The sequence below is a fragment of the Chanos chanos genome, chromosome 12 (assembly GCF_902362185.1).
Source record: "Chanos chanos chromosome 12, fChaCha1.1, whole genome shotgun sequence".
In the NCBI taxonomy this organism is placed as follows: domain Eukaryota; kingdom Metazoa; phylum Chordata; class Actinopteri; order Gonorynchiformes; family Chanidae; genus Chanos; species Chanos chanos.
In genome coordinates this window covers 9,799,451-9,816,899 of record NC_044506.1, presented here as the reverse complement: position 1 = coordinate 9,816,899, position 17,449 = coordinate 9,799,451, and the positions used below count along the sequence as shown (strand labels likewise).

The following is a 17,449-nucleotide window of genomic DNA, read 5'->3' as shown; positions in this document are numbered from 1 at the left end:
ATAATAATAACCTTGCCCGATGTGTGGTTGTCCAGTAATGCAAGCAAATAAATTAAATGCGAAGCAGTTGCACGCCCCTTAGATTACTGCAATAAACCTCTGAAATAAGAGTAAAAGTGCTCCACTTCAATCGCCGTTCCTAATTCCACACATGCTTCTACAAGATCCTTTATATACCGCCACAAACCTCCTCCCCCTTCGCGCCCTGCAGTCGCGTGTAAACAATTTTGTCCTCTGGTTCATTTGAAGACAATGCTGTTTGTGAATAGTTACCGACAAGCAACGTGTAGACCGAGATAAGAACTTTGTATTCCTATAGTCCGAAGGATGGAGACGACGGGATGCAACTCGAGCCAAGTTAAATGTAGGGGTCTACCCAGCGTCGACATTCAGCTATCGCGTCGGCAGATGGCAGCCTAGTATAACAAGCCAAGTGTGGTCCTGCCTCAGTTTAATTCTCGTGGTAGACTTGATAGAGCACTGAGTAGGGACATCGTGACCAATCAACGTGGTTTTAAATGAAAAACGTGAAAACATGAAAGACTTTCCAGTCACACGCTTATAACGTCTAGCTACTGCTGAAAGAATTACAGAAAAAAGATTCTTATTATGCAAAAAAAATTTCATAAATTCAAAATATTACATAAGTTTAAAAGCAGAATATTTTTAATTACCATGGTAAAGTAACTGAGTTCAATAATTATTTTGCGCCTGTGAATGTAACCGTTTACTAGGCTCGTGAGTGGCACGGTGCCCCGTGGGTGACTAACTAACAGTTATATTTTACTACCCCAGGTGCATTCAATAGCAATAAACTATGACCATCATCTGACTTAAGCTCTCCGTCACTTGATGTCTTTTTCTTAGTTGGAGAAATGGTGTATGCTAATGGGACTACAAAAGATCTGCAAATTACAGCACCTTACACTGAAACCCTTTATACCGATAACAGTGCAAGTACAATAGATACAAGTCTTCTTGGCTTGGATTGAACATTAACGCAAAAGGAAATCCCATGGAACTCAGTAATTTCAAGAATTGTGTCATTCACACTATAAATACATATTTAAGGATCGGTGGGACGGATCTGTCGTTTTGGTAAATTAACTTTGATTAGGGGCCGATGTATTGAGCAAGGGAGTTCATCAGAAGGGGGGGGTAAGAATAAAGAAGTATTATGGTAATTATGAAAATACAGTGTGGGCGTGGTCTCTTAAACTGCTTCTGTAGGTGGGGGGCTGTATACAGTCGAGGGTGGCATTACAAAGTGAATCATCATTGTTTTTCGCTCCCTTGTTTCAAAGTGTTACTATCACCCACATGGACCTTGCCTGTGTAGTCATTTTTCTTTTTCAAGATACCTTTGACTAATGGTATCACTTAAAGCTCTTCTACCAAATATTATCGACCTACAAAGAACGAATAGGACCAAGCTCATTTGCTAATGATGGAAAATTTTGTTTGGAGGGATGAAGTGGAAAAAGTGCAGTAAAACTTTGCTCAACATCATTCTACCACCGCTAATCAGGGGATAGTGTTATACTTTCCATTGGACAAAGAAACATTCTGAGAGAGGAGTTGTGGGAGAGCCTAGACTGCTTCAACACAGTGAGGATAAAACGGAAAGAGAGCTAGAAAGAAGCACTCTGTTGAGTTGTAATCAGTATCTGATGTTCTACATTTATTTCCATTCGCACAAGGTACAGCAATGCATTGCCATTATCTGAGGGTATCTGATGCAGGCAGCTTAGATTAGGTAAATATTCTTAGGCTGTCAGAGTCTCTCACCCACACTTTCACATGCACCAAAGGCCTGGTAACTAGGCAACATCCTCTCCACCCACCTGCCGCCGCAGTCTATGCCTACTCCAGTGAAAACTAAGCCAGTGCAGTGTAAACCCATGTCCATTAGGAGTCTCTGTTGGTTCGACATAAAGAGGCTCAGACACCATCTAGGCACAGTCAAGATGAATGAGTCACTGGTAGGCAGGGGTAATGAGGATTTCTTTGTGGAACCTCTAGAGACAAGCATGAAGTCGCAGTCAATGAAATCTCTGCTGTCTTAGGGGTAAGATTGGTGACGTAGTTCCCTGCCCTCGGAGGTCTCTCATTACTGACGAAAAACTGCAGTGTGGGTTTTTTTTATACCTTTAAAGGCCCTGGGGGCGAGAACATAGATTGGACTGATTAGGAAAACTTCTAGGTCTGCACTGCAGATCCTTGTGAGTTTCAGTGAAGGAGAACAGTCGTGTGTAGATTTGTAAACAAAGTTTTACTGATACAGTTGATAGTATAGATACAGCAATGTAAAGCCACCAGTTTACACATACCTATGGACTTATGGAGATCAAAATGGGCACTAGATGGAACATAATAAATAGTTGAACACAACATCTGTACACATAAACATTGCCCAAAAGCCATAGAAATGTTCATATATCAGTACAACATTTAGTTTTTCCATAAATTTACGATTGACATAAAACATTTCAAAATAAAACAGATTTTTCCTCCATATTCAGTTTTAATTTCCATTGCATCTAATTAAACACAAGCAACTACTGGATTTATATGGTATTATGTACAGGTTCCTAAACAAGAAACTTCAAAAGGCACAATTGTCTATACAACATTTACAAAAAAAAAAAGAAAAGAAAGAAAGAAAAAGAAACAGAGAGAGAGAGCAAGAGAGAGAAACTGTCAAAAAAAAGGTAAAAAATAAAATGATTGGTCATCATCATCAATAATGATTGCACATACAAATGAATGTCAGAAAATGTGCTTTTAGAGGTAATCTGCAAAACTACAGAGTTGACCCCCTGAAGTGTTTTTCTCTTTTACAAAGTGACAATGTTTTACAAAATAGACAAAAGAAAAAACAAATATAGAGAGAAAAAGGGAAAGAGAGAAGAGCTTTGTCAAGGGGCTTTCAGGTAGCAATGACAAGTCTGTCTTCATCATCACTAGAGGCTTCGTTGTCTTCGTCAGTTGCCTGTCGCATGGAAAGAGGCTGCCGGGGGAGCTTCTTTTCACTTCCTCCTTCTGGTGCCCTGTGCAAAGCTTCTGTGCCCCTTTCAGTGGAGGAAGGTGTAGCAGGGGAGGAGGAAGAAGGATGAGGTTCTGGTGGTGACTTAGGCTTTTCCCCTGCATCGGTGTTGGGAGTGACAACACCTCCAGGCCCTGAGTCTGGCCTGGACTGAGGGGTTGCATCAGGAGAGCTGCTTACTTTGGAAGGTGATACTGGCACTGCCATGGTGGCACCGGCTGAGGGTGGGGACTCTGCAGCATGGGCAGGGACAGATCCCACGCCCTCAGGACTGCAGGGTTTATCTGTGGCCATAGGGAGTGGGCTGAGGGCCGAGAGAGGGCTAAGCGATGGAATAAGTGTAGGCAGAGCAATGTTGAGGATCTGAAGACCTGGGATCTGAGTCTGGGATGCAGTGCTGCTCTGAGGAGCTGGGCTGGCAGCTAATACCTGCACACCAAGAGTGGCATTTAGCGCCAGGCTCTGCTGCGGGACAAGCTGTGTTGGCGCAAGCCCAGAGTTAGCCAGCCCCACAACACTGAGTGTCTCTAAGCTGACCGGCTGCAAGGCTTGGGGAGCACTGAGGGCTTGGAGACTAGTGACTTGGCCTAGTGGAAAACATGGCAGGACACTGCTAACTGGCTCTTGGACCACAAGTGGTTGTGTAGGGGATCCTTCAGGCTGAGGAGGGGTGTTTGGTGCAGGGAGGGGGCTGCTGTTGCGATGGATGACACTGACAGCTGGGATGGTTAGCTGAACAGGTCCTGCCTGGATAGGCACAAACGTGGAGTAGGCAGCCAAGCCAGCAGGTACCAGCTGAATACCACCTACAGGTACCATGCTGTAAGAGGAACGTGCAGGCTGTTGGGAGTGTAAGGGTAGATGGCTAAAGAGGTGTGTGGGGGCCCCAGCCCTAGTTTCAAGTACTGGACTCTGGGTGGGAAAGTGTAAGGGGCTTTGAAGAGGGGCATAGGAAGACGTCTGTGTGCCCCGGTCAACGTTGCCATTTGACTCAGTAATAGGGTGTGCTGCAGAATTAGCCGGTCCAGCCTGTAAGAAAAACAATGCTAATTAATTAGACAGGGACGATACATGCTAGTGTAGTCGATTGAAATAAACAGACAAAGTCACATACAGACAAGGTACAAAAAGCTGTTTATTTCTATGTGTTAGAAATCTATTCACCTTTTCATGCATTCATAGCAGCTTTGCAGAGGTGCCGGGCATGCGAGACTCAAGGCATGGGTATGCGTATGGAGACGGGTATTGGTATGGGACATGTATGGAGATAGGAAGACAGGACGGGAAAGACAACGACAGGGAGGACACAGGTCTCACCTGACCAAGCTTGGAGCCCTTGCCCAGCACTGGGGGACTAGGGGGTACGTCAAAGTCGGGATAGTCGATGGACATCTGCCTGCAGGGAGAAACTGGGCTCATCATATGGACCGACTCAGTATCTGAGGTATGGCAGTCGGAGGCGGGGGCCAGGGGGGAAGAGAAGGGAATGGGACCAGGGCTAGAGCAGGAGGCGGAGATTGACATCTGCCTGACCAATGAGACGGGACTCATCATGGCAACAGAATCTGTGTCTGAGGTTTGGGAATCGGTGACGGGGGGCTGAGGGTGTGGGGCCAGGCCCGGACTTATGGACATCTGAGCAAGGAGAGAGCTGGGAGCTGTGTCAGGCTGGGCGGAGGGCATGTGCTGTGGGCTGGCAGAGATGGAAGGAGTGGCAGAAAGTCCAGACTCAGCCTGGCTGTCCTCCTCATCCTCCTCCTCGCCATCGTTATCCTCGTCGTCAGGACCATCTGACTCGTCACCATCTGAATCAGGGCGATCAGCACTGCTTGTTCTTCCTCTATCACCTGTGGAAGTGATGAACAAAACTGACTGCTTTACTCAGATTTAAACCAAATTTGAGCAAGATAAAAGCTGAAATTCATAAACTATCCATGTTCATAAAACACAAAACTTAAAAAACTTAAAGTAAAATAACCTTGTAGAAAAGTGTTTTGCTAACATATCCAAGATGTGATACTTAGAATGTGAAAGAAATGTCTTGATGGACTCAAACAAATTCTCCATCATCCAAAGTAAGACTAGCTGATGGATAAATATTTCAAATGTGAGTTAGCCATGTCCACATGCCAATACTTAAGACCACACTGTAGGCTTGAGCTGTGCAACTCTCCAACATTCCGGAGAAAAAGAAACAAGTATGCTCTGAGCAACTGGGACCACAGAAAGCACTTGGCTTCTCTTTTTTCTCCTCTAAAATTAGATGTTGCAATTTCCTCTCTGTAAACGCCGTGCGTGCCGCCCACATGTGCTAAGAGTTAACAAGGGAAGAGGCTGTGTTTAGAATTTCTAATTAGAACATGGCACAGCTATTGATCGGTGCATCCACAGAACACAGTCAGGGACAATCTGTAGTTAATGGCTGCTGTTATTATTAGTAAACCCATTAAGGGGATGGGTGATCTGGCTGTTCAGAATCCATAGGCAACTGGTGTAAACATAACAACTGCTTTCTTGATTTGTTGGAGACAGCATGGGTTAAAATTGAAAATGCAAGTTTAGTGCGTGGGAGTGTGAGTAAATGTGAGTGTGTGTACATTTTTTTTTTTTTACATGTAGTGAATCTATAGCATTTCTCAATGTTTTTTGCAGACTTTATCAATTGACAGCACAGAGATGACGCATTTCTTACTAAGGCTGTGAAAAAATAGCATTCTAGATACTACACCTATGGGAGTGTAGGCTGGGTATAAGACGTCAACCTTTATAGAACTTTAAAAGCAGTGAAATGCGCCACTGTCATCTAGTAGGACACGAATACCTGCAAAGCGTCATGTGTTTCGTGCATTTTCCTATATGTTACCTGGGTCTTCTGTTTCCTGGTCCTCGGAAAGGTTGACAGAAACACCCATCTCCATACACTTCTTGCTGTGGGCCTTAGACTTCATGTGCTTTGTGAGGTTTCCTGTGCAAATGGAGGAGGGATTACAGGGTCATCCAGTTGGGAGGTGAACAAAGAGCAGAGGAGGGGCTTACGTAAGAAAGACATGTCTATAGGCCCAGGCTCTATGTAATGGTGAGCAACTGATGAAGAAGTTCTTAAAGGAACGTGGGTTGTACTGACACTGTGTGCTGTTACAGAGTGCAGCGTGGGTAGACAAGTTCAACTGTAATGATTCATGCCAACCTTTTTTTTTTGACAAGGAGAGGCACAGGCTTAAAAAATAGTGGGCATATAAACAGAAAACAAGGTCTGTGGAAAGCATGATTCCAGTGCATGGGTTTAAAAATTAATTCAATTGTACTTCAAAGGATTTAATAATCCTCTAAAAATTGAAAGTACAGAACTGCACTTGCAGGCATAAACTGAAAATCCAAATGTTCATTGCTTTGCAAGGAAGCATACCGCAGCTGTGATTGCCTTTACATAAAGAGCCCCCTTTTGATTAATTTTACAGGTAACAATTAGATGGGCCAGAAATATTCTCCCACATTGCAAGCATTTTGAATTCTTTCATTTAAATTCACTGTAAACAGTCGTTTTTATATAAAACTACCTTTTTAATGTATCACGTAGTTTCCCAAAGTTCATAGGGAGCTAAGCATGCTTGCAAAACCAATTTATTGGCCATAATTAAGGTTAAAGCCTCTCCAGAGCAGTGTCCAATCACTGTAAACAATAGGTTATTGACCTTGAGAGATGGCTATAAATGATTTTGCAAAGCTGAATTACTTCTTTCTGACCTGTCCCTCATCTATTAGAATACCCATTAAGCAGATAAATGTTTACAACTTTATTACACTACAACATGCAGTGTGGTCAGTGTTGCTAACAGAATATGTGGCTCCATCACAAAGTAAAAAAACCTGGTTCCTAACAGACAATTAAATATATAAAGTGTAAAGGAAATATGTGGTGAGAGTAAAAGAAATGGAAGTAGAAAAGCTAATAACTTTGCATGGAAATGAGACTCAAGAATATGAAACACAGCTGTCAGCTCATTTGAAAGCAAATGAGCTTGTATCTACCTTTAGTCTTGAAAGAGAAGTTGCACTGGTTGCAGTGATAAGGTCGGACATCAGAGTGGGTACGGATGTGTTTCCGTAGCATGCTTGGCTTCTTGCAGCGGATTCCACACTCTTCACAGATGTACTTCCCCCGTCCACGACCTCGCACATACACATACTCTTCATTTGATTTGTAGCTGAAGATATAGCATGGGACAGAACTCATAAGACCAAGAGCCATGGGTGGGAAATTTCTAGGAAATATTTTGGAGGTGATAGTAAAATAAAGGCAAGGGACAAGAATACTTACCCTCCATCAAATATCTTCACTCGCAGGGGTTCAGCTTTGGATGCAGCTGAGTCCCTGTCTGACTCATTGCTTGGCTGAGTCTCTGGTTTTGCTTTAACATTATTCTCAGTAGACACAGACTTCTGTTGAATCAAGCCCTGAAAAAGAATAATAACACTGGAGGATCACTAAAAATGCTCATGGTTTCAATAGTAAAAGCCCTTGTCATAACATAAAAACAGATTATGATTTTCATCAATGATTTTGGCAAAAGAAAAAAAGAAAAGAAAAAAGGAAAATTACCTTTGGCAAGACATCCTTCAACTTCCCAGAGTAAGTCAAGATATCAGATTTCAAACTTGTTGTTATAGCTTGGGTGTAGTGTATTTTTTTGGAAATCTGTTTGGAGTCAAAGAGAGACATGACCACTTTCGTGGGAAGTCCAAGTGGATTAGGATTGTTTGGATTGACTGCCCAGGTAGAGTATGCTGATATCCTCTGATCTGTCTGCAGAACATGCAGGGGTTTCCTTTTCAGAAGGTAACACCAGGTGAAAGTGGTAGATGTTTTCAAACTGGGGAAAGAAAGGCGATGGCTGTCTCGAGTGTTGACAACAGAAACAGAAGAGGCCAATTTAACTTGTCCCTGAAAGTTTGAGGGCCTTATAGGTGATTTAACTGGGGTCCAACGCTGCTCTTCTGGCTTCTCCTGTGGCTTCAGGGAGGAATTTCCTTGTACAGGTGAGCTTTGAATTCCAGGAGAAGAGTACATAGTAGATGCTGGTGTGTGTTGAACTGGTGTAGTAGGTGATTTATTGTCCATAGCTTCTTCAGTAATGTCAGACGTTGTAGACTTGGGGTCTATTGTCTGCAAATCTTTATCAGCCTGTGTGCTCTCCTGCAACTGCTCGGGTGCATCAGTTTCAATTGGGCTGTCCACAGGCTCAGTCGTGCAGACTTGTCTGACCAGTGTTAATTTTCGTTGCCTGGTCACCTCGGCCATCTTTGAATTCAGGTAATTGAGTGACCTGCCATCGGTAAGACAAGCAGCGCCATGTTCATCTTTGGCTCGCTTCTGTTGTTTCTCCATGGCGATGTCCAGACTGTTGGCAGGGGAGAGCATACGCTTACTTGAGGCGATGGGCTCTTGCTGTGGGGAGAGGTTCACTGCTGCCAATTTTTGAGAACTGTGCAATGAACCAAGGGAGGGAGTACTTTGACTATTGCTATTATGTTTCTGGTTGTTGGACTCGCTGCTGTTTTTCATTTGAATGCCAACAGAAACTTGTGGTCTGTCACTCTGAATATCTGATCTGGGCTTCAGATCACTGCTTACAACATGCATTGAAGAAAGACTGGTGTTGCAAGTCATGGTAGAAGGTGGGTATGTATGTTCATGTGTGATTAGGATCTGTGGTACAGGGGTAGGTCCTGCTACAATTTGAGAAGTGACATCAGCTTGAAAACCAACAGGCAAGGTAACTGATGATTTATTGGGTATAGTCTGGTGACTTGCTACATAGTTATTTTGATTTCCATCATTGGACTTTGAGACTTTAATCTCATTAGCAACCGGAATTGTGATAACTGGTAAGGCTATTTGAGCACCCTGCATGCCAGTGAAAGAGTATGTTTGGTTTGATTTCATGACAGGGCATTGAAGTTGGTACTTGGGTACAAAAGTGCTCTTGTTTTGTATGTCAACAGATTTCTGAGCATCTGTCTGACTAGCCACAACGTGTACTAAGGATTGGATTTTCTGGCCTGCTACAACCCTTGAGGTCTGATGCCATGGGTGAGGAAGACCATGAACTTGAGGATGCTGAGTCTGGCTCCCCAGATTGATGCTTTGGACCATCTGCTCATTCTTCTGCAGTGGTGTCTCACCAGAATGTAAAACCAAAGGCTGAACAGGTGTAGTTCTATTTACACTTTGTAACCTTTGTTGGGAGACAGAGAACATGTTGGTTGTGGGGGCCCTCTGGAGTGCAACAGTTTGCTTTCCAACATGTGGCTGAGTCTCTGGTCCAATCTTCAAAGACATTTGACGCATGAGAGGACCCCTTCTTCTCTCAATCAGTGGTACCTGCGGCGTTGAAGCAGGCTGGGTATTTTTAGGCAAGCTAGTTCCCATTGGTGACAATGACCTGTTGGGTGACATGCTGCCACAATCAAAGGATTTGCTGCGGTAGTCAGAAGAAATTTCCACTGATGGTTGAGTGCAGCTGATCTGTTCTGAGGCAGCACGTCTCATCATTCCTGGAACTCCGAGAGTGTTGCATCCCACTGGCCCTTGAACCTCCGATGATTTCCCAACGCTCTCCACCCGAGATGGACTATCCGACCTTGGTGGCTCATCCCTATCAAAGGAGGCGGAGACACTGGAGCACTGTGACAGGCTACTCTCCCTGCTGAGACTACGAGACAGACTTGACTCAAAACTAGATTCACCAGAGGAGTGCTCCATTTGAGCCAGTCTTATCCTCTTCTTCTTTGGGGGAAGCTTCTCTGTTGGGAGCTTAGACAGGCTTTCACTTCTCTGAGGCCAATTAAATGCTTCCAGTGGCTTGTCTGTTGACTCATTCGTCTGATTCTCATGCTCCCGGTCAGGCTCCTCTGTAACTAGGATTTCGGGAACTTGAATGTTATTTTGGCGAACTAACCGTGATTGCTGCACTGGTGTGGTAAGTTCACTGGACACTGCAGATGTTCTAGCCTCGTGACGGTCTACTCCAAATTTGTCATGATTGGAACATTTGGGCGTTGACATTTTATCATGATAATTTTGCATGGCTTGGCTACCTGAAGCTTCTACATTTGTTTTCACTGTATTCTGGGTATCTTTTTCAAAAGGATCAACCGGTGATGATCGGTCTATGGACTCAGATGTTTCAAAGGAATTTGGCCTGCTGAGAGAATTAGTGTGCCGAATAACAGATGTACCACTTCCTTGTCTTTGCAAATCTCTATCTTTAGTGGAGGTGCTAATCTGAGTCTCTCTTATTGGAGACAGTCTTAAATCAGATGTGTCTGCACCTCTTGCAATCAGTTGTACTTGAGTTACTTGAGGTATGCTGTTGACAGGTTGGGTGAGCTGAGAATATGGTCCACTTAACACATTTGCTGGTATTTGGCAGGAATCAAAACTTCTTGAGCATGGAGGAGTAGTTTCAGTGGGGGACTGGTCGTCATCATCCCCAACACTTTTCATTTTCCTTCTTTTCCTGATCATTAAAGGTTGATCGACTATGCCTTGAACAACAGCCGTTCTACTCACGAGTGGCTGTTGCAGACTGCGCACAAAAACGTCTTGCTCTGTCTCTCTTACAGCCACAGGCTTGTTTTTTGGGCCATGTAATTCTGAACAATAAAATTTCTTATGATTTTCAAAGTTTTCCAATTTTCTGTACCGGTTACGGCAAGTCTCACACTCATACATTGTCCCTTTGCTCTGCTGAGGTTTTCTGTTTCTTTCTGGTCCATGCTCAAATGATTTACTTCTTTGCATCATCTCTGTAGAAATGCTTGGTCCATGACTTTCATCCATGGAACGAACAGAGGGGAGACTGTGACCTTCACTTGTTGACAGATCTTCGACAACTGCTATCTGCCGCACTAAGGTGCGAGGATGCACAGCTGGATTAGGGGTGGAAGGGGCTGGAGAAAAAACATCATCATTGAGGGAAGTCATTTTCTCATCAAAAGAATGGCAGATCCTTAGCGGGTAAGGTTGAGGTGTGGCATTAGGTAGAATGGCTGATTGGCCAGGTGTGGTTGGCATTGAATTACTTCTCGTTATTGGTAAACAGTCCATGGGTGGATACTGAGAAGGAACAGAGAGAAGAAATACTGGCTTAGATTTTTCTGTCGGTGTGAAGGGAGACTTTGGTATGTCAGAGCTGGAACTAGACCTTCTTCCCATAGGTTTCAGATCAAACTGGAATGAGTCTTTGAAAATGTAAGATTTGGGGGAGTCTATACTGCCCCTCCTGGAGAGAGAAGTCCGTCTGGGTTTGACACTATCTAGCTGCTTGTCATCAACCACAGCCTCATTATCAGATATCAGTTTTGAGATGCGCTCCTCTAGTGAAAGAGCTTTAGCTTCCAGCGGTGGCCGCATTTGTCCTTGTACAGTTTGTGGCTTTTCAACCGGGGCAACGTGCATCACAGTAGGCACCACAGGGGAAGAAAGTACAAGGGGATTTTTTACTAGATCTATGTCCGTTGGTGGAGTAATCTTTACAAAAGGACTTGGGGGACTCATAGCTTGGTCTGCACTCTCTGAACGTGAAAAATAACCAGAGTCTGTGCTGCCTAAACTACGTGGACTCAACAAACACTTTCCCTGGGGCTGCTGGGAACAGTCTGTAGCTTGTTGCCGCTGTAGCTGTGCATGTCCGCCCCCAGGTGGTGACTTACACTGTTGATCCTCATCTTCGCTTATCGAGTCCTGTAAGGGGCTTACACAATCCACCTCTTTAAGGGAAGAAAGGACTGTTACATTGGATCTCAGGTTAGCTGTCTGAAAGTCCCTTTGTCTCTGAGCTGTAGCCTGTTCTGGGGTGGAATCTGTGACTCTTGGACTGTCTGCCCGCAAAGGTGATACATTTACAGGGTATACAACTACCTTAGGGAGTGCAGCAGTAACTTTGGGTTCAGAACCCTTTTGACTTGACAATGGTTTGAGAGTTTCAAATACCACTGGGTGTTCTACCTCACCTTGGCTACCTTGTACCGTGCCTGAACTGAGCAAACTGCTCTCAGACAAAGCTGTCACACTGCTCTGTGAGGAGTCTGGGTCTAAATCAGCTGTGCTGCTTTCTTCATCACTCTCACCACTTTCCTCCACATCAGAATGTGTACCTAGAGCTTTGTCAGATTCCTGGGACATTGATCCACTCCCAGAGTCTGATCTCACAACAAGTCCAAGTTTGATGGCATGTGCATGAGATTTCTTATGCTTGTACAGATTGCTCTTGGTCTTGAAAGAAAAGCCACATGTTACACAAGGATAGGGTCTTTCTCCTGTGTGGGATCGTATGTGCTTCAGTAAAACACTTGGTTTTGCACATGCTCTGCTGCAGTACTCACAGACATATTTCCCTTGTTTTTTCGGTTTTTGTTCTTTTGCTGTAATGCCAGACATCTGGTCCATACTAAAGTTGACAACAGTTGCCACCTGAACAGGATTATATCCTGGAGTGACAGGGACTTGGATAGGGTTAGGGACAGAGGCTGAAAGGGACTGGCATGTTTGCACCACTGGTGGCTGACTCTGAGGCAAAGCACTGGAGCCTGAAGGAACTGGCGCATGAGTCAAACTAGCAGGTGGCAATGCAGTATAAATCTTCGGGAGACCTGGCTTTTCATGTTGGCGATTAGAAGCCATCGTCAGGAACTGCTGTGAGGTTGGTTGAAGAGAAGAACGCGTGCAAGTTTGTACAGTTGATGGGATACTTGTGTAAAACTGTTGTTTGGCTGCATTGTAGGGTTGCATCAGCACAGGCTGAGACTGAAGACCAGCATTAACAGCTGGCATGGCCACAGAGACCTCAGATGGGACAGCAACAATAGCGTCAGATTTTCCAAGGTGGCCAACCGGATTGCTGTTCTTTCTCTCTGTCAGTGTATTAAAATCTGGTTCCATAGCCTTAAGCAGAACCTCTAAAGGAGCACTTGAATGTGAGGGAGATCCACCTTCGTTGCTAGTTTTCTCACTCCAGTTTTCTTTATATACAGACTTGCTGGCAACAGTTTGATCTGCACCACTGGCGTGCTCAGGACACTGCAGATCTGAAGGAGACAAATCTTTATGTTCCGCTTTTACTGTTCCAGGTGACAGCGCCACCTGCTGATCATCCTCAGTGTCTTTGTGTTGGGCTGATGTTTGAGCAGTATGTGATGGACTGCTGGAAAAAGAGTACGAGGGTGTGGCTTCCTTGCATGAGGCACCATGAGGTGATGGAATGGACTTCTTGGTCTGGGAGGGTTTCTTGACTGGAGACTTGGGATATTTTAGCTGGTTTTCTGCAACAATCTTTTTCCTCTTCAGCCCTTTAATTCCCTCTGAGCTCCTACTGCTGCTTTCATTTATGCCTGTGTGAAAAATACAACAAACTCATGTAAAAAAAAAAAGTATCTAATGCCTAAATGTTATATATCCCTTCTTAGTACAGTTATTTAATGAATGACAATTATGTTCTACTTATGATTCGATTAAGTTTTTCACAGTCTGAAGTGTTTCTCCTGGTCGCATCAGCAGCTTCTTATAATCTACACAGTGTGAGTAATATCTCTTTCAGACTGACAACCAAAAAACATGTTACGTGTTTAACCACTCAAGTTCAGCTGGTTCAAAGCTCCTGTGATTCTCCAAAATATAAAAAGATTTAGCAAATTATTACTAAAAGTTAAACATTAATTTCCGATTTTTTTTTTTTTTTTAATTGTGAGATCTTTAGTATAGCGTTACATTTATAATTTGAATGAGACTCGCCAAATATAAGACCATAATTCATACGTTGAGATTTTAATTGAAATCACTTTGGCTCTTCAGTTTTGATACTTTGATAATTCATCTAATATTGCATATTAACTCACAACATACAGATAAAAAAATACATGTGTGTGTAAATGATGTATATTGTATATATGTTAAATCCAGAATTCAAATAAGCCAAACAGAAATGACAGCTGTCATACTGTTCGTAATACAAAAATATCATGCATGAAGGAAAACAGACGAAGGGTTGTCCTCTGCCAGTGTTTTTCCACTGTGTTCCTGAGCATCATTTTGTTGATCAACTGGACCTGAGGTTAGTTACATAAGCTTCTACAATGCATGGATTCCTTTTGCGTTTTCCTGACAGTTTCATCAAAACAAATCTGGAAGCCTATACATGTCCGTTTTCAAGCCGTTCTTCTCTCCTCTTTTTTAAAACTATGCAAGCTGAATATAATGCATCACATTCAATACAAATGCCAAAAATACAAATCGATAAATAAACAGACATTCATAATGAAGCCTTTTAAATTACATTTACAGTTTAGCCAACAGTGTTACTAATGGTTCAATTGCGATCAACGAATAGAAACATAGACTTACTATCAGTTTGTTGTCAGACTGAAAGCACTATACTGTACCTGCTCATGACGGTAAACTAAGGTAGCAGGAGATCACTGTCTTTCAGTTGCCGATCAAAAATCCGTACCATTACCTTTAATTTTTTTTTTGTCTGTCTCTCTCGGCTAACGCACAGATTAAGGCTCTCTGTTATGGCTTCGACAACTTCTCTTCAGCTGCAGCATGTCTGAAGCTACTGAGGCCCACGCATCACCACATATAAACCCACTCACTTTGCTCTCTTTCACCATCTCTCCCTCTCCCTTCTCCTGCCCTCCCTCTGTTCTCTCTCTCACATGCATTTCCTCTTTCTTAATCACTATGTGGATTGCTGAGGAGAATTCAGCCATATCCCTATATGCTCATTTGAACACACAGTAACCCACCCGTATTTTTGTATACATTTAAACAGCCCTATGAGAAAGGTTGGTGTGTGTTGAGGCATGTGTATGCATTAGGTAATTAAGTCCACTCCTTGTTGTACTTAATTCAAAGACCCCAGGCAACGGCATGGCATTTAATTTGCTGTCTGGCATGAAACAACTCACACTTAATATGGCATAGGTACCTGCTGAGAAAGGAGTAAGGCTAAAAATCAATTTACAGTACCATATATTACATGCAACGTAACACACTTGAGCTCCCAGCGGTAATATAGTTATACAGAAGCCTCTTTGTAAGTTCAACACCAAACAGTTACACAACAAGTTATGGACACCTCACATCTGAAGCAGTCCCGCCCTGAATGGGGTTTCCCTCCATGGTTTTAATTGGCACCAAGAGGTGGAGAAATGTGGTTTCCTTGTTCACCATTTCCTGGCTTGAAGGCAATCCCCACTGACTGCAAAATATAGTTCTGCTTTTTTTTTTTTTTTGTAAGGTAGGCTATGCCCTGCACACTGCTTTCCTGGATCTTTAAAAAATAAAACAAACAAAAAAAAAAAAAAAACAACTTTTCGGTGCGCAGCAAATGTGCTTTGCAGCACACACTTTAACCAAAGTTGTCCAAAAACTTATGAACTGAGAACAAATTCTGGGAACTTGTCAGTGAAAAATGCCCTGGGATTCCTCTTTAGGAGTCATGAGGGTGTTCTTATGAAACCAGAGCTGTACTGATGGACTGAACTATTTAACTCCTTTAAAATGCTCAAAGCTCCAAGGATTAGAACATGATTGACAGGTAGGACAACATCCAGGGCCGTCACATTTAGAGAAGGGCTTTAAGTATTCTTAGATCACCTCTCACTTTAAGTCATACTGTAACTCCACCCAACCCTATACATGAGAAAAACCTCTGACCAAAAAAGGCTTAAGTGCTGTTGAAACACTACCCTTGTTAGATACTGTTTGTTGTGCCAGATGAGGTCAGCACATGACTCCCAACTCCTTGGAGCATGAATCAGTGTTTGTCAGCCATTTATGTATGACCTTAACCATGACCCCAAAAACACATGACGCTCCTTTCTTTAGCCACTTACATCATAAAAGCTATGTAATCGGAACCATTATGTGTCCCCCATATAAAAAGGCATGACTACATATATGTTATCCTCTATAATATTTTAATGAGCCATCATTAAAATGTTATTCTCTGTAACAGCCATCTTTGTTAAATCAAGTAATAAATGGTCAGGATATACTGTACAGCATGTAAATTAGCATCCTGGGGGTTTTATGTTTTGTGCGAGTCAAAAAAAAAAAATTGTTCACAGAGCAAGAAGTCCAATTACGTTTGGGTAATACACATCAGCACAGAGTAAACGCAACTGAAGGAAATGGTGGAAAACTCTGGGAATTCTTTTCCCCCTCCCCGTACAGGAACACTGAACCGCCCACGCAGAACAAGCACAGCCCTGGCGACATATAAAGAGACAACCATCTCTTGGAGGAAGAAAAACGACCCTGCTGGAAGGTGTGGCTGGTCAATTTCAAGCTTGGTGAAGCCACAGCACTTTCCCAAAACAACATCCTCACTTTTGTCTGCTTAATGAGCTGTAACTGTCAAATGGGTGTGTGTTGTGCATTTATTACACGGAGGTAATGAAGGCGCAGAATAAAAGTGTTTAAAGACTATGGTGGAGATGACAAGTTGAACTACAGCACTTTTTTGAAATTTATCTGTTTTTGGGTACATGAGCTCAGCCTGATTTTGAGGAATTTGCGAGAAATCGCGATGGTTTTAAATAAGCACAGCAAAAAAAAAAAAAAAACAACCTGCAGTGATTATGAAACTTTCCAAAGGGGCTATGATCTCTGTAAATTTCAATTAAATAGCATGTGTGAAAACTGATGCTGGCATGTCAATGTTAAAACCTCAGTGGAGCAAAGGTACGTGAGTCATGCCTGAATTAACCCTTTTAACTCATTAACATCCCGAACGAGCTCTTTCATTAACAGAGCAGGAGATCCACGACCAGAACGGCTTTGCTTTGAAAACGCAATCTCCGTAATGAATAGAGAGTTTCAATGGCCTCTCCATCTGCACACAAAGAGGCCAATGCGTTTTTCCATTAACAGCCATGAGAGACACTTCCATTGTAAGGATAAGCGCTTGGTTTGTGCCTGTACGTTCTGATACAATGAAGCACAGCGGAGCAGGACGACAACATTCCAGCGAAGACTGTCCATTCAAGAATGATTTCCTCTTCCTGCGGCTCATTATGCAGCATTGAGTCTTACCTTTCTGTGTGCTCTTGGGTTCTTTAAGCTCTTTCTGTGCCTCTTCGATTTTATCTGCCACACAAAAAAAAAAAAGAAAGAGAGAGGACAATTTAGACGATTTGGTGGTTATAATGAGCAAATGTAAGCAAGAAAATGCAGCACATCAAGCTTGAATATCACATTTGGACGTTGTGTTTTAAAAAAACACAAGAAAAAAAAGAAAAAAAAAACCAATACTGATAAAATGAGAGGTACAAAAATACATTCACAGACATGGACATTTTGGGCTCATTATGCATATGCCCCTTAAATAGGTAAATTGT

At 43.0% G+C, this 17,449-nt stretch overlaps 1 protein-coding gene across 1 annotated transcript in view; it reads right to left on the bottom strand.

The window, feature by feature from the left end:
- Positions 1-2,904: 2,904 nt before the first annotated feature.
- The window catches only part of hivep1 (HIVEP zinc finger 1), a 45,925-nt gene continuing 31,380 nt past the window's right edge, over positions 2,905-17,449 (bottom strand). Inside the window, exons 2-8 of the mRNA XM_030789499.1 lie at positions 17,145-17,198; positions 7,647-13,438; positions 7,365-7,501; positions 7,076-7,251; positions 5,910-6,011; positions 4,364-4,893; positions 2,905-4,075 (exon numbers count right to left, since the gene is read on the bottom strand). Coding sequence (XP_030645359.1) covers positions 2,930-4,075; positions 4,364-4,893; positions 5,910-6,011; positions 7,076-7,251; positions 7,365-7,501; positions 7,647-13,438; positions 17,145-17,198 — 7,937 coding nt within the window. The 3' untranslated portion in view covers positions 2,905-2,929. The remainder of the gene's footprint in view (positions 4,076-4,363; positions 4,894-5,909; positions 6,012-7,075; positions 7,252-7,364; positions 7,502-7,646; positions 13,439-17,144; positions 17,199-17,449) is intronic.